General features: G+C 38.5%; 1 protein-coding gene across 1 annotated transcript in view; it reads right to left on the reverse strand.

The window, feature by feature from the left end:
* Positions 1-971: 971 nt before the first annotated feature.
* Positions 972-18,090, reverse strand: part of PRKCI (protein kinase C iota) — a 56,696-nt gene continuing 39,577 nt past the window's right edge. The window contains exons 7-18 of the mRNA XM_020793818.3: positions 17,603-17,648; positions 16,728-16,786; positions 16,347-16,517; positions 15,460-15,557; positions 12,822-12,908; positions 11,852-11,987; positions 10,085-10,172; positions 7,894-8,019; positions 6,810-6,889; positions 5,993-6,082; positions 5,082-5,197; positions 972-3,508 (exon numbers count right to left, since the gene is read on the reverse strand). Coding sequence (XP_020649477.3) covers positions 3,421-3,508; positions 5,082-5,197; positions 5,993-6,082; positions 6,810-6,889; positions 7,894-8,019; positions 10,085-10,172; positions 11,852-11,987; positions 12,822-12,908; positions 15,460-15,557; positions 16,347-16,517; positions 16,728-16,786; positions 17,603-17,648 — 1,185 coding nt within the window. The 3' untranslated portion in view covers positions 972-3,420. The remainder of the gene's footprint in view (positions 3,509-5,081; positions 5,198-5,992; positions 6,083-6,809; positions 6,890-7,893; positions 8,020-10,084; positions 10,173-11,851; positions 11,988-12,821; positions 12,909-15,459; positions 15,558-16,346; positions 16,518-16,727; positions 16,787-17,602; positions 17,649-18,090) is intronic.

An 18,090-nucleotide genomic window follows, 5' to 3' on the forward strand; every position in this document is an offset into this window, starting at 1 on the left:
AAGGCAATTCTGTGTTAACTGGTCTGCTATTTTATAAGCTCTTTGGTAGTATTTGTGAAGAGTCTCACTCATTCAGGTGTGGCTATCTGGAAGGTGAGTCATGGCAACTTGACTTCTTTCTTGTTAGACTGAAATGTTTCACTACTCATCCAAGTAGCTTCTTCAGTCTGAGGAGAGTTGGTAGGAGATCCCTGATACATCCTCCACGTTGGTTTCACTTCCCTCTGGTCTGAATAGGCTCATTAGATGGACAGAGGAGGAGGGGCAAGGGATAATCTCATTTCTGCAGTCCTTCTCCATCTATTGTCATGGGCAGAGATGGGGGTACTCATATACGAATACCCCCACACAGCTGGACATAATGCTCTGGAACTTGCGTTCAACTATCCACTCCTAGCAGGAGAGAAGACGAGTCTCCCTGCCAGGCTGACGAGTGGATAGCCGATTGTGAGCTCTGGAGTGACTGGAAGGCACAACAGAGCTGGCGGCAGCAGCAGATGCATGAGTGGCTGCGTCTGCTGCCGCTGGCCCCTCGTTACATCAAGCTGTGAGGAATACAAATACCCCCATTTCTAGTCCTGGAATGTTAATAGTGGTCTTTCTGGTGAGTGTGGTCCTGATCTTCCTTGGGACGTATGAAAGGGCAGTATGATAAATAGGAGACAGATTGTATCTAAGGCCTTCACCCCTGTCGACTGCAGAAATGGTAATATCCTTCACCCCCACTTCTTTGTCCATCTAACAAGTCTATTCAGATATGGGGAAGTGAAACCAACATGGAGGGATCTCCTGCCAACTCTCCTCAGACTGAAGAGGCTACTTGGATGAGTAGCAAAACATTTCAACCTAACAAGAAAGAAGTCCAGTTGTCATGATTCCATACTCTCTGGTAGTAGCACAGTACAACGTAAAGAAATCAATTAAATTGGAAGAATACTTGAGTGAAGAGAACAAAAAAGTGCAACAAAGAATTTAAACAAAAAGCCCTGTTTTATTTTAAAACTAAATATGGACAATGTGTAGAAACATAGGAGATGATTACACAGTATAACATCCAAGACCACAAAATGAAAGTAACACACAGTATGAGAATACAAGATGGCTTGAAGTATCCACCACTTCCATTTTTGTACTAAAAGATTACTTTTCATCATACTGCATCAGCTGTCCATGTTCAAATTCCCTGTTTAATATTTTAAGACAGCCTCTACATATTCAACAAAATTATTTTAAAAATGAACAATATCATGGCACTTATTGGGGGGAAAAAGAATAGAGAAATCTGACATGCCCTTTAAATCAGTCACTCAGATCTGTATTAAAGTGATAGGAGAACATGAAGCATACTGTATACATGTATACAGGACAAAGAATGTGCGCATATTGTAATAACTATACATTCATCCCTTTTGTGCTTGGAATCGGAAAAATAATGGATATTAGAAATTCACTCACTCTACCAGAGTGAGAGTCAGGATTTGTACCTCTGACATAAAGCCATTTCATACCATGCAGATTACATAGTGGAAGCATGACTAGTAATCTCTTTTCACTTACTTTAGAAAAAAAATTGAAAGAATGGTTGGAGCCAAGCAGTTAAATTATACCACACAGATATCTTTGCCCGCCATAAAAACATATAAACAACAATTACAAAATTTGTCTAAAACGTAACAGTTAGTGTTTACAGATGTACCCTGTAACTGACATCAAACTTGGTCAAGTACCTAGATGGATTTATTCCTCCTCTTCAACATGTCATTATTTTAAAGAATATTTTGAAGTCAATTCACAAGGCTCAAATATGCATTTTTCCTTAATATATAAATGTACCATAACGTTCACAATGAAAGAGAGAAGTCACATCACAGAAGGCTAACTATGATGTGTCTGGTTTTCAATTGTTACCTGTTTAGATCATCCAAACTGTTTTCGTGTTTAGACCTTTTTACATTGAAAAATCCACAAAATACCCAGCTGATATCTCCAGCCAGCAGTTCCTTGATTTTTCAAATGTAGTATGAAAATTTTATTGGATACATCATCACACACAGACATTTCAACTTGTACCTTTAGTTACCTAGATTTTTGAAAATTAATTCTTGTACTGTGTTGACATGTGTGCCTCCATTCAGAAAATGCCTGCAGTCATCTTACAGCTGAATGTATAGGACCATGAGAGAATCTGAGGTGTAACCGCACTTTTCTAGTCACATTAGCAGAGGGATCCTTTCGCAGTATTTTAATGTTTGCAAGAGTTGTAGCTGCAGTATAAGACTATTAGTTGCATATAAATATATTGTGAAATAATTTTTGTTCCACCTCAACAGAAGCTACAAGTTTGGTATTATGCCATTTGTCAATAATAGCTGCCTATTTGTGCTAAAGTTTATCTTTCTTTTGAAAAAATGGAGTTTCTAATTCGAGCTAACATTATACCTGTTCTCGTTCTTTCTGAAACAACAAGCTCAGGAAGGCACTCATTAAAAAATAAGTGTACCAAAAACCTTCAGTTAACATTCATAAGTTGGGGGTAAAATCTACTGCATGTTGCTTGACAGCAAAATCTTCTTTTACAAGAGACCCATGATCCTCATTTCTAACAAAGCACCTTTTGTCCTTGGCTCTGTGATGGTAAAGGTAAGTACGGCGCTACTTTAAAAATTTAGGCTTCAGAAAGAATCCTGAGGAAATGGATAAAAATAAGTAGGAAGGAGAGCAGAAATTGCAGGTATTAACAGCACAATGCTATGCATATTGACTAGGAAGCAAGTTTCACCATTTTCAATGGGCTCTCTCACAGGTATGCATAGAACTGCAATTCAAAATTGTAAATTGGAAGACAAAAACCTATGTCCAGTTCACATCAAATGTTGAACCAAGATTAACAGAATGGAATATGCTGTGGCATTACATAAACTTCTCCTGCCAACCTGAGTGCAAAACAATTACCACCGTAAGTTTATGTTCACTTAATTAGATGCCATATGTTCATTTTCTTCTGCATTGGCAATAATTACGGGTAAGGCTGAAAAACAGATGGACAGGATACACAGCCCAGCAATTCAATCACAAAACTGTTTTCAGTTTTAAGAGTGAACAAGGCTGTATATATGGCTTGCTAAACTTCACTTTATGCAACGGGGACTCCAGCTGAAACAGAGAGCAACGCTACATTATAGGAAAGAGCTGGCAATATCATCTTTAGGTAACCAATGGACAGGCAATTGCCTCAGTGTTTTTGTACTTCAACTTTGGCAAGATCTGTTTAATATTTTGGATATTCTTACATTTTGTTACAAGCAATCAGCTCATGAAGAGTGTATAATAGATGGCAAGTGACAAACCTAAACAAATTTGATGTTCATCCATGCAAGAAAACATAACCAGCAACAAATGGCACAGGTCAGAAATGGGAGATCAAACACATTCCTCAGCAGACATCAGAAGAGGATTGATATATTCAAAGCCTTCAAATTCTGACTGGTCAATCTTCTTCACAACATCACTGAAAATAAAATTTGTAAGTGTTAACAATACAATCACGGGAGAGAAAAAGATACAATTTAGACTGAGAAAAAGAAAAACAACACTATTTATTTAAGATATTTATATCCTGTGTTTCTTCTCAAGAGGACCCAAGGTGATTTACAGAAGTAAAGCAATATAAACAGCTTAGGTTAAAACCAAACCCACAAAACAGCCACCCCGTTTTAAAGATCCCCCCCTTAGGCTGCAAGATACTGAAAAAAAAGCCTGCCTGAAGAGAAAGGGGGGTGGGAAGCCTGCTTCCAGAAGGAAAGCAAAGAGGGGGGCAGTCTGGCCTCCCATGGGTGGGAGTTCCATAGCCCAAGATAATGACAGAGAAAGTGGTCTCTTGCGTCCTCAGCAAATGCATCTGCGAAGATGGTGGGACCAAGAGAAAGGTCTCCTCGCCTTATTTTAAAAGCTGGGCAGTCTTGTAAAGGGAGATGCAGTCTTTCATGGATTCACTATAAACAATGAGTCCAATAAGAGCTCTAATGCACTGAAACAAGAACTTATCTGTCTCATACTAGATGATCTGGCATCTTTTGCTGCAGGATACACTGGCAGTTTTGATTTGTGAAGGTGTTAAAGATTTCCTTACATTCCTATCCTATTTATTGCTACACTAAAATTCAATGAATATCAAGCAGAAGCAACAAACATTAAATTTTCAGGGCAGTCAGACCAAGAATGTCACTTTTTAACTTACTACACTTGTCCCTATCAATTTTTTGTAGACTGCTTCTTTTGGATAACCAAATTCAAGATACATCAAGCCTAAGTCAATTCAGCTCTACCATCACTCAACTAGCTTCCAAAATGGAAATCACCTGTTACTGGGCAGAAAAGCAGTGATACCAATCTTGAGTTATATTTTTACACTCTGTACATTTCTGGCATGAAGAACTGCACATTTTTACCATAAGCAAATATTTGCTTTCCAAAACTGGGAGTATCTCCACATTTGCCCTCCAGTAGTTGGAGACAGAACAAATGCTTAACGAGAACTCTTGGTTCAAACCACAGCATCTTCGATTGGGATGATCAGGTAGCAAGTGAGAAGAAAGACCAGTCCATAATACCCTGAAGAATCAATGCCAAAGAACTGGGGACTGATGAGCATGTCTGACTTGGTATAAGACAGCTTCTTATATTAAACTGTCTATAAAGGGTGGCATAATCCTAGACTCACTGCACAGATCTTAAAATAACCTCAGCAGCCAATTACCCAGAGCATGTTGTGCAATCTGCCAACTGGCCTTCTATTCATCACATTGGGATAGCTGCTATTGGTCTCATAAAGGTAAAATGTTCTATCAGACCCAGGCTCCATCTAGACCAAATGCAGTTTCCAACAAATGGTTAGTCAGATGCGTTTAAGAGGCTCACAAGGCATGATGCCCACAGACTTCTTTGTGTGAGTACACTCACAGCACTTGGCAGTCAGAATTATATTGTTACCAGCTGCCACACTCACTTGATTCTGAGAGCTGCTATGTTTACAGAAGAACATTTCTTAACCTATGTCTGAACTTATGAAATCATTTACTTACTCATCATCAGGAGTGAGTTGAACAGGCTCGTTGGTGAACTGAGAATCAAAGTTGTCTAGGCCAAATTCTCCAGATATGTTTGGTTTAAATGGAGGAACCACCTGCTTTTGTTCCATCTAGAAATAAGTTCACACAACATAAAGGTGTAACTTAAAAAAAAAGTATAGAACTGTGATAATTATAGAAGCTAGATATTAGAATTAGTTCATATTTCTCTTTAGAAAAAAATACAGACAACAGTGTTATCTAAGGTCAGATTTTACCATTTATTTAATAATTTCACCACCAACTCAGGTCCATTTTGAAGCTTCCAAAACCATTACACTGCAGTACTTGTTAAACACACCTTCCCATGCCAAAGATCTGTATAAGCTCTTACTATATACTGGGCAAAATCCTTTTGTGATCATTTATGCTGGCAGAAGCTGGATCAGGTGCCAGAAATATTTAATTTAAATTAATCGAAAACTTCCTATTTTTCTCTCAGATTCTGAGGCTGTCTACCCTTTTGCCTTGGGGAATCCTTTTGCGAGCCTCATTGGGGGTGCTTTCACAGATGAAAATCACACTGGATCACTGCCACTAGGTAGCATTGTTGGTAGCATTTTTTTTTTTTAACTATTAAAGGCTTACCCTGCTTCCCAAGGCTAGCTCAGGACAAAAGGGAGCCTTAGGGAGCCTCGGAACCAGAAGTGTTTAATTAATATTTCCAGTGCCATTATTATGCTGGTATAATATTTCCATTTTATACCAGCATAACTTGCCACAACAGAATGCTGCCCTACAAGTGATACAAATGAAAGATATAAAAGCCTATTGGGAAAATCTAAAAATACAAATCTTTGTTAGAAGAATTTTCATTCACCAGATTTCAGAAATTTACTATATATAAAACTCTTCAAAGCACTTACCAGATCCCAATCAACATTACGAAAAAAGGGGTGTCCCTGAATATCCGCAAATCCTGTTTGAGGATGGCACCCTAAACGCTCTTTTGGATCCTGTGGTATCAAAAGAATAAAAATAAATATAAACTTAAAATAAATAAAAGTAGAAATACATAAATAAATAAAACCCCAACTGCAATTGAGCCAGAGATTAGTGTGAACTGATTGTACCTCTATATCAGTTTACCCAAGTTCTGTGAAATTACTGAAACAGGTACCTATATCTTACTGTATTCTCTGATGGGAGCTAAGATGATTGATATACAGAAAGCTCTGACACATCTTCTCATTCAGGTACTGACTAGATCTAAACTTGCTCAATGGAAGGTTTAGCTGACAGAATGCTATCCCAGTCACACAGTTAGTTATCTTTATTTCACAATAGAATAATAGAGGCTGCTAACAAAGGTTTATACTGCCCTTTGCTTTTAAATGGTTTCCTCAAAAATCAGATTTTATGACTAACTCTCATCAGTCATAGTCAGAATGGCAAATCATAAGGGAATCTGGGAGGAGTGCTTCAAAAATACCGGTATCTGGAAGGCTACAAGTCCTCTTCCCCTGCCCCCCCCCTTGCATAGATGGCACAGGTCTCAGTGTAACTATGACTGAGTTTTTTCCCAGATTTCAAACTGTTCTTGATTTTGTCTGTCCAATTTTGTATCTGTAAAATATTCAAATGTGCAAGATATAACGAATGTACATCTGACCGTCTGACCATTTTATATCTATGCAATCCATTAACAACAGAGGTTGAAACAAGTATGGCAAAAGCTCTTACCTTGTTAAGAAAACTTTTCAGAACACTTGCTGCCTTCACCGAAAGAGAGCGTGGGATTCGGATTTGCTTTTCTAGAATAACTGGGGGGGGTGGGAAATGAGTACTGTATTCAATTCCATGAATTGTTTCAGAAACTGAAGGATGTGCTGGGCCAGGGCTAAATGGCTAAATCTTTTAAATTAGTCTTAAAGGTCTGATTAATTTAGAAGCTCACTTTTAAAGCCATATAATACCCTTGTAAAAAATTCACAGCATTTGGTACTTTGTTGTTGTTGTTTAGTTGTTAAGTCGTGTACGACTCTTCATGACCCCAGGTACTTTACCTGTTATTAATTTATTAAAAAGACTTACTTCAAATGTTTTAATTTTAGCAAGATGACTGCATATTGGTCATGTTCTGTTTTTTTTGTAATCCCCAGATATACAGATTATATGTATCATTTATACAACTGCAAACACATACCGTGTTTCCCCCAAAATAAGACAGGATCTTATATTAATATAAGGGCATTAGGGCTTATTTTCAGGGAATGTTTTATTTTTTTCATATACAACACTACATTTATTCAAATACAGTCATGTTTTCTTCTTCTGGTTGTTGCACAATGGTGGGTGGTGGGATTTCACTTAACTGGGGCTTATTTTTGGGGAAGGACTCACATTACGAGCATCCTAAAAAATCATACTAGCGCTTATTATCAGGTTAGGTCTTGTTTTCAGGGAAACAGTATAAATTATGCATACATAATACATATTGTGAAAAAGATACCCATAACTCAGAACTGACTTGACAGCACATTATCATTATTATACACATCACAAAGCAACACACACACACAAATACTCTCTCAAACACACATTTGCATGTGTTTGCAGAGTCATCTCAATTGAAGCATGTCTTCAGGATAATACAGTATTTGTTCAAGTAACATAAATTATTAAATTTGGAAATGTTCAGGAAAACATTCTTTGCTTTATATTTCACCATTTCATTGCTATCTAGTGACATTCTCAAAGTCTGCATTATTTACTAGTCATAAAACTGGTAAATGACATCACCATTTGGCCATTCGGAATTACTCACCTTGGAAAAGGTAGTCTTCTGTGTTTTGATCAGGATTATCAGAACTTCCAACAATATCAAACGGTGATCTTCCTGCCATCATTTCAAACATCAGCACTCCTAAAGCCCACCAGTCCACACTAAATCCTATGATTCAAAATAAGAGTACAACTAATCAAAGGATTTGATAGGATCATTCTGTTTATTGGACAAAGCCTTTCAAGACGCAATAAAAAGTAACAAGTAGAGCACGAAGATGAACAGTGCTTCCAGAAGTTACATAATAAAGGATTTGGTGGTAATCTACATGAACAAGAAATTGCAGCCTTTTTTCAATCTCTTCATGAATACTATGGCCACTCAAACTTTCAAACTGGCAGATGAGATAGTAATACTATGTATTTCTTTTTTCCAGAAAAAGATCTCTATATAAAACTTATTTTGTGCATGCAGAATCAAGCAGGTGGGGAGGTTCACATATTTTTATTTTTGTGTGAAGGCAAATTGCAGGAGTTTCACCTGAAGCTTGAAGTAGTGCAACAGACAGCAGGTATATACCAATTTTTTCTTGAAAGTGGATGTAACTATGTTCTTCTTTGTACCTGCTGCAGAGCTTATAGGTCAGGTGTTGCATTACCATTGTAGCACCTCTGAAAAATGGTTGGAGAATTTCTCCTTCACGTGGAGACTGTTGGTGAAGCTCTCTCCCCAATTTCTCTGTATATGTGTGTAAGGCATATAATTTCTAAAAGCAATTTACGCACAAATATTGCGTGGGTAGTTGTGCTAGAATGGAACTCTCTATCTAAAATGAAGTATGTTCTCTTAGTCAGCTTCATTTCAACCAAGATGTAAATACATTCTACTATGCATTATGTAACAGGTTTCTCCCTACTGCTGAATGAAGCCCTTTGTAAGGAGATTAAACTAAGGAGAATTTGTCAGTGCAAAATTATTTGACATCTGGATCCAATTCCAGGTGTTAAGAGCATTAAAATTTGACCGCAGAACAGGAAATCAACACCAAAGAGAAATGATATAAGATTGCAGCTTGTGAACTTTAAATCAGAATGACATGCCTTCTATTTGTGGTACAATCATTTTCTTAAAAGAACATAAATATACATAGACTGTGCCAATCACTACCTTTAGATAAATGTTCAGTGGGACATCTGTGGTATTGTGTTCTAGAAAAGCATCAAGAAGTCCTTAAGTTCTCTTTATGCTTTTAGCCCACTATTTCAAATGCAAATGAAGAAATGGACTATAGTACATGGAAGCAAAATATTGTAGCATTTTGTGTGAGTTTTTGTGGATCAAAATCCATATAAAGAGCACATTTCTTATGTCTGAAGAAATGGATTTTTACCTATGAAAGCTCACTCACTCTCTGAAGCTAATATTTAACATACAATATTTTGCTTTCTTTGCCTTTTGTTTTCCCCCTTTAATTTTGGCAACATGTTGAGACATACTAACAGGGCTACTTCCTTGGATGTCCACGACAGTTTATTCCAAATAAAACAGAACTAAAAAGGTGCCATAAGACTCTTTGTTTTTTTGCCTTTAGATTGGGAAAATTAGAGTGTCGACTACTGAAATTGTACAGTTCAACCTGCCTTTAATACAGATTAATTCTTCACTACCACTAAAGTTTGCACTTGAGATCTGACATGTTAAATTCCCATGTCATCATGCAAAATGGAGCCAAGGAGGAAAAGCAAATATACTCGTCTGTAAGGTAAGAGTTGGTCCCTGCTGTCTATTTGCAAAAAGTGCTGTTTGGTTTCATCAATGATGACAATTCAAATTTAAATTATGGGTTCTACTAGAGATGGGAATGAACCCCTGGTTCGGCAGTGTTTGTTTCCTGGCTAAACAGTTTGGCATCCTGCCCCCTCCAGAGGGCATCCCACTCAGCAGCAGTGCCCAGAAGGGCCTGGGCAGGGTGCTGCTGCCAAGTAGGTGCCTGTTGGAGGAGGCAGGGCACCCAACTGCAGATCAGCTGTTCGGCCAGGAAATGAACACTGCTGAATTGCTGAACCAGTGGTTTGTGCCCATCTCTATGTTCTACATGCTGAATGCCAATTAGTGATAACAGGGAAAGAGAAAAATAAGTGACTGAAGTCCACACTGTTTTGATGGGTGAATTCCAAGCAGTTTCGCGTATTAACTGCTAATTCAATTTGGCACCAATAGGACTGAGATTTACCATAGTCTTCTCCTCGTAAGATCTCGGGAGCAATGTAATTGGGAGTCCCACAGAAAGTGCTGGTTGTGTCTCCAGGTCTTAATCCTTCCTTTTAAAAACAGAAACAAGCAGGAAGATATCTTACATCATTCAATAATTTCTTCTAATTCCCATCAGTCACAAACCAACTAACTTGGTAACACTTGAACTTACTCTCTTAACAGATAAGATCAAGATTGAGAAGCCTCCAGAGATGTGAGGGCAACACTCCCACACACCTCTAAACCTTGGAGGGCCACACCCACTCCCACAACCTCATTTTATTTTACAAACTGACTTTTTTAAAAATGGGGGGGGGGGACACACGGGACTTTACCCTCTAAAAGTATTTTAAAAACATTTAAAAATCATGGGGTGGTGGGGCCCAAGTATACTGGGCAGCTCTCAAAAGATGATAAGCTTTCATTCCAAGCTGTCAAAGGGTACAATGAGTTTTGGGGTGCTGGGGCCCACATTTGGGCCACCTGGCGAGGTGCATGCTTTTTACCTTGATTTAAGAATATGGACATATTGGCTGTTCTTTCATATATGAAATAGCAGAAGAAGAGTAAAGTTCATGCTCTATTTCACTAGAATTGTTTTTATTTCACTTCCTGGCTGGAAACATATCTCATTCAGGACAGACATAAGATATCGCAAAGCATGTCTGATACTATCCTATTTTCGTCTTGTTGTCTGTTATGAAGTAGAAATCGCTGTAGAACAAAAATGTTGTAATGTGAAATTAAAAAGCCCATAGAAACGCATTAAAACCCGATTAATGCGTTCCCAGGGGCTTGAAACTCACTGTCCAGTGAAGATCCTCCATAGTGTGGCCATTTTCGCTGCCTGTGCAGCGAGGAATCCGTCCCAGAAAAGAGCGGGGAGCCATGTTTTTTACCCGGTGGCCATTTTGAAACCGCCGATCAGCTGGCCAAAAATTATTGCTTTGCGAGAATCGGTTCCCGAAGCAGGGAACCGATCATCACAAAGCAAAATTCCCCCATAGGAAACATCATTTTACAATTGCAAAACCTTCAACGTAAAGCCATTTCGTTGTAAAACGGAGCGCTCATAATGCAAGGCACCACTGTACTTCAATCACCTAAAAAGGCAAAGAGTGCTTCACTTTGAGGCTTAGAGGTCTGGGATGGCAGACTGCAGAAAACAAAGATTATCTGGGTTCACATGCCACAAATTGTAACCAGGGCACTAGCTCCTGCTGCCTAAACAAGCCATGAAACTTTCATACATGCTTTGTTTAGTACAATGGTTTCCCAACCTTATTCTCGGACTTAAACTCCCAGAAGCCTTTACCACTAGCTGTGTTGGACAGGATTTCTGGAAGTTGTAATCTAAGAACATGTGGGGACCCACGGTTGAGAACCACTGGTTTAATGTAATAACCAAAACGCAACAGGCTCTCTGGCTTGTCTGTCCAACATGAAGTCAAAGACATAACCTTACAACAAAATATTGTGAGGAGAAAGACAAACTAGAAACCTGGACTTGGTTCAGATGAAATGTCATAACAAATATATCACTGAAAAAAGTGCATTGTTTGCTGAACCCCCCACCCCCACCCCCCAATGCGGGAAAAGACTCGGCAGCAGGAACAAGCAAATTGACTCATCCACAATAATGTAGCTAATTTGACCACAATCTACCACACTTCTTTTTTTTTTTAAGGCATCCAATTAAGAATATCAAACTGGAAGCCTTGTTCAATGCTCAAAGCTCGTCTCTCACCTTGCACATGCCATAGTCAGTTAGTTTGATATGCCCCTCAGAGTCAAGCAGCACATTATCCAGTTTCAAGTCCCTATAAATTATTCCTCGTTCGTGAAGATAGTTCAGTGCTAAACTGATTTCTGCAGAGTAAAACCTAAAATGAAATTAAAATATCAGGACTCTGAATTGGAGTGTGGCAGCCACTGTGAATTATAGCAACCCAATACTTAGCATTTTCCAAGCACTGGCATATTAATGGCAGGAAGACTACTTTTTCTGCTTTGAATTGCAAAGAAAGAAAGAAAGAAAGAAAGAAAGAAAGAAAGAAAGAAAGAAAGAAAGAAAGAAAGAAAGAAAGAAAGAAAGAAAGAAAGAAAGAAAGAAAGAAAGAAAGAAAGAAAGAAAGAAAGAAAGAAAGAAAGAAAGAAAGAAAGAAAGAAAGAAAGAAAGAAAGAAAGAAAGAAAGAAAGAAAGAAAGAAAGAAAGAAAGAAAGAAAGAACTTCAACAGCTGACTTTCAGTCTTTGAGCAGTTTGGGAAGCTTTCTGAGGTAGAATCTAATCAAATGTGCTAGTGGAGATCAAACTATGTATGGGTCCTGGGAAATGTAAGGGCGCCTTCTAGAAAGTTTGAGAAAATAAATCTGAAAATAAATGCACACAGAAGCAAAGCAGTCTCTAGTCTTTGCCTTTCTGGAACAGAATGAGCAGAGAAGGCAGATTCAGAAAATGCAGCAGTGGTAACAATTCTGGATTCATGCTTGAGTTCAGAGCAAGAAAAATGGATCTGGACACATTTTTAGCATCTCTGAAACAAGATCAGAAATACCAAAATGCAATTCCTTTTTAAGGGAAAGCTGGTGGGAGAACTAGATTAAAAAATAGTAAGTCTAAACTTCAAGAAACAAAAAACAGGAATTTCTAGTAATGAGACACCTTTGTTTGTCAACCCACAACAGCATGCAAATATATCACACTAGAAAAACATACCTGGCATGCTCTTCTGGCAGTTTCCTTTGGCGCTGCATATGAAACATGAGATCCCCTCCATTTACATACTCAATAACAAAAAACAATCTGAAACACAAAATTATGCAAAAAAGTTAATTCTCATTATATCAGATTTCTGATCATAGCCCACTATCATGCAATCTGTATATTCACATAAGGATACATATTTTTCCTGGATATTTATCGATCCGCTTTATTAAGGCTAGGAGCGTGAGAAGTTTGCTAGATACTTTGAGGAGAAAATCACTCACATTTGCCCAGAATGTGATGTCACAAATTTTCCCGTGTCTAGGGAGGTGTACAGTACACTATCCAGTTTGGCTTTCTGGAATCAGTTTCAATTGTTGAGGACTGGTGAGGACAAAATGCTTGAACTGGTCCCCACACATATATTTGATTCATGTTCATTGTGGCTGATAAGATCTAGCAGGGATGGATTAACTGGGCTGGTTCAGGCAGACCCATAGTGATTGAGCTGTGGGGTACTGCAGGGTTCCATGCTCCCATGCTGTTCAAGACCTATATGAAGCCGCTGGGAGAGATCATCAGGGGTTTTGGTACTGTCAATATGCTGATGATACACAGCTCTGCTTCTCCCTGTCATAGGAGTTGGTTGGGACTGTGCAAGTGCTGGACTTATGTCTGGAGGCTGCAATGGGCTGGATGGGGGCCGATAAACTGAAGCTTAATCCCAACAAGATGGAGCTTCTGTGATTCCCAGGTCTGGGAATTGGGCAGGAGACCTAATTTGAATAGAGTTACACTCCCCCTAAAGGAGCAATTGCATAGTTTGAGGAGTAATTATTTGTTCATATGATTCCTACTCCTAGAGTCATCTTTGTCATTGGAAGCTTGTGTGAACTCAGTGGCTCAGAGTGCCTCGAATCAGCTTCAATTGCCCCACTATGTACGGCCACTTCTCTATACATCTTCAGCTTAATGGAAAGATCAATTCCACGCAGAGGATCAAAGTCGTCAGAAAGCAACACTGGCTTTATTGATTTGTGAAGTCACTTCATTGGCAATGATAATGCAATAGGAGACAGTAATTCCAGGGTATGTGAACTGCAGAAAGGGGGTGCTCTTATACCTTCAGAACTGGTTCCTCATAAAGTTCCTGAAACAGTTTGGGGCATAATCACTGTCTTATTAGTACTGATATTCAAGGTGAAATTGTTATTGATGGAGGAAAATAAATTAAGACTTCTTTGCCTATCCAGAGAGCTCATCTTCAGCAAATGATATCCAGTGTGGTGTAGTGGATAGAGAGACGGACTAGGATTAAAGAAGCTTGGGTTTGAATACCCACTCAGCAAAGTGAAGCTCTGGATTTTACAACAAAGGCTTCTACCATGTTTGCAGAACAAATTACTGATGTTCAAGCTGGATTCAGGATGGGGGGGGGGAAGGAACACTAGAAATCATCTTGAAAATATACCCTGACTACTAGATGCCTATGAAAGAATTCCAAAATAAAATTAGTTGCACAATTTCCGTTGACAGTATCTCTAGTTTCAATTCACAGTTCTGGTTCTCTAGTATGTCCCTGAAAATCCATATTTCCTTTTAGTAAACATTTCCTTCTGATCATCTTATGAGATTCGCGCTGCAACCTCGCTGGGTACTTTTAAGAACCAACTAAAAACATGGATGTATAGGCAGGCCTTCCCTTCCAGTTAATTCCTGTCCTCTTTCCTTTTTTTCCTCTTTATTTGATTTATTTTTATTTTTCCCATCTTATAGAATCATTTAATTAATTAATTGTTATAAATTTTTTAAGAACTTGTTATCCTTATGTTGTAAGCCGCCTAGTGTGGTGGAAATAATTAGATAAGCGGGGTATAAATACAATAAATAAATATAAATAAATAAATAAATAAATCTTCCTAAGAAGAACCCAATCTTTTTCTGATGAAGCTGCATAACACAATAGTGTTATAAGTAGGGTTATAATTTATAATTTAGAATATAAAAATGAATTGCGATATTCAACAAATATTGCTGGTTTGTCAGATATTCGTTGCTTTGTGTTCTTGAGGTCCAGAGACCCCAACAAATACGAAGTAATGAATATAACCCTTTTATATTTATCCTGTTGTCTATCAGGCTTTTCCCCTCTTTCCAGTCCCAAGTGGGCATAGAAAAAGAACAGAAGGGGGACCCAAGAATTTCCCCCACTTCCACTCTCTTTACGAAGACAGTGTGGCTGGGCAACCGCTTTGATCCTTTCCCTCATCTTCCTATGACCCTGTGGGCATAGGAAGGGGAGAGAAGGGATCAAAGCATACCCCCAGTCCCACTGTCTTTGCAAAGGCAGTGGGGCTGGGGAATTGTTTGGTTCCAACTTTCCTCCTCTTCCTATGCCCGTGCAGCATAGGAAAGCTGTGGGGGGCATTTTTTTTTTTAAAAGATAGCACCACAGGCTGTCTAAAAATACATATGACCCAACGGAACCAATGAATTGATTTGTGGTTCCTCAGGCAACTGGGGGCAATTTGTGGGTTGCGGGTCATCAGGAACAAAACATCTCTAGTTACAATGTACTGATTACATTTTGTACTGGATTTTTTAAAAGGCATGTTACTCTTAGAAGAAATAAGCGTCACTATACAATTACCTGCTCTCTGTCTGGAAACAAGAATGGAGACCAACAAGGAAAGGATGATTTGAAGCCTGCTCAAAAACGTGTTTTTCTGTCTGCACCCAATCAATATCCTAATAGAGAACATACAAAATTATAATACTAGTATCTGTAAAAGTTTTAGTAAATAATCCGCAGCAGGAAGGACTCAGTGGGGTAATTTACTAAGTGTGGTAAACCAAGATTTAATATAAAAATGAGAAACATCACTATGGTTTTCATTCCTGGCTCCTATTGCCAACAACCCCCGGACTCTACACATAATTACTCTGAAATGGGAAAGCCACATCCATTTCTAAATTTGTAAAGTCAGAAGTCAAGTGTTCTGTTCTGAGATGCAGTAATTTGTGGCAATGCCTCATGAGTCTCTCAGATATAATTGAAGGCTCGTGCTATGTTTCACACAGGACTACATTCCTCTCTGTCTTTAAATTGCCTATAAAAGCTAACTTCCTTTTAATGTATTTATACCACTAGATTGCTCACTCTATCTTGAAATGCAGAGCTATTTGAAATATCTTTTCAGTTCCTAGAGTGCATAGAGATCATTGCAAGACAAAAAGATTGGTTGGACACTTTTCTGGCTAATATTTAATAATTTTTATGAGCCAAATAGGAACTGAAGGCAGGAGAGAGCTGCCCACTTCCCATTCCACCACCTTTCATACCACTCCAAAGGGTCTTCCTCTGTGGTGTAGCTTTGGAGGCATGAAAAGAGAGGAACTCCACAATTAATGCTTGGATTCCAGATACATAAAATCGAACACGTCAATCAGGTAAAATAAAACTATGAATGTTCAGAAAGAATATGCAAAATTTAAATGTGTGTCTTAATGTGGGCGCAACACGTAAGTACTGCTTACCTCGTCATCATTGACTAGTTCTTTTTTCACAACTTTCATTGCATAAATGCGTTCTGTTTTCTTTAATCGAACTAGAAGCACTTTTGCATAACTTCCCCTGCCTATAACGCGAAGTAGATCAAAATCTTGGAGACCCAGACTGGAAGATACTTTGTCTCTAATACTTGTTGCCTGTAATTCAATGGAAACATTTAAAGTATATATTATCTGCATGGTATTAAGCTTTAAAATTTCCAAAGTTTTGTACCTCTATTATTAAGAATATGAATTGATACAACGGTATTATTTCAAGTCTCTTAGAGGTCTAAAAATGCACTAACAACTTGGCACAAACGGAAGAACAACACCTGAGTGTATCAAAATAGAAAGGAATTAAAATACCTCTTTTTCCTCACCAACATGGTCCAAGCTTTCATGACTTGAAGGATGATATGGAATCACTGTAAGTAAAAAAAGGGCAAAAACAAATCAAGTCTCTAAAATAGAATTCTTTTTGCAAGGTCTTGGTACTTTCTTTTAGACAATTCTGTTTAGGGCTGCAAAATGCAAGACTGCTGGAACTTCCTGTAAAGCAGTGGTCCAAAACCTTTTTGCAACAGTGGACCGGTTGGGGGGCAGGGTCCGTGGACACCCTCCACACTCACGAGTGGGCATGGCACGTTCGCAGATGGGCATTGTGTGCTTGTGGGTGGGCATGGTGCACTCACACACATGGGTGTGGTGCACTCGCGGGTGGAAATGCACTTGTGCACATTTGTGTGAGCATGTGTGCGCCATGCCCACCATGCGTGCGTGCAGGGGGCGGGAGATCTGTCTCCGTGGCCTGGTCCTGTGAAGCCCATGGACCGGCACCAGGCCGCGGACTGGAGGTTGAAGACCCCTGCTATAAAGGAATTAATTTTATTTGTTTTATGGGATCTCAGTGTGCCAGAAGTCACTTGTAAGAATCCACAGGGAACTGCAGGGCAAATTACATCAGATTTAATGGTAAAGTATGGTTGTGCCTCAATTCCTTGCAGTTCTCCCAACACTGTATATTTAGGATTGACAGTGTATACTCTTTTAGATACTGACATTCATGATACACAGGTGAACAATTCATTATATTAAGCAGCAAGACAAGAACTTGCCTAGTTTTTTAGTTACACTGAATGACGATTTTAAAACAAATACATAGAGGCATAATGACAAACAAAATATTATGTATTTAATATTCAATATCCCTTGAATATGAATAGAGGAAACATAGCTATTACCAGGTTCTATGTTATCAGGATGCACTGATGAATGATCCATTAGCTCCTATAAAAGGTAAAAGAGTAAGTTTTCAAGTTTTACATTTTCTTCAAAGAATTATGCAATTGATTCAATCTGAGGTTGTGGCTCTACAGACAATTACCAGGAGGCTATAATTCTCCTTCAGCTTGGTACCCTTCCTTACAAATAATGATCCACAATATCAAGCTGCACATTCCTCTGATAAGAAATCAAAATACTGTAAAAATTAAGGGCCTCACATTTTTCATGTTTCATTCAACTACTTCAGACAATCTTTTTTTAGTTAGCAAAATTAGGCAGGATAAAGTGGCATCCATAGTATTATTCAGCTGCTTGAATAGACACTACCACACATTACCAAAAGAGTTTTTAAAAACTTTCAATCATGTGACAAAGAAAGTATGCCCTCTTTGAATTCCATGGTTTTACATATCAGGGCATAATAGAAATCATCTGGTCCATAGGA

Source organism: Pogona vitticeps, chromosome 3 (assembly GCF_051106095.1).
Source record: "Pogona vitticeps strain Pit_001003342236 chromosome 3, PviZW2.1, whole genome shotgun sequence".
Taxonomy (NCBI): domain Eukaryota; kingdom Metazoa; phylum Chordata; class Lepidosauria; order Squamata; family Agamidae; genus Pogona; species Pogona vitticeps.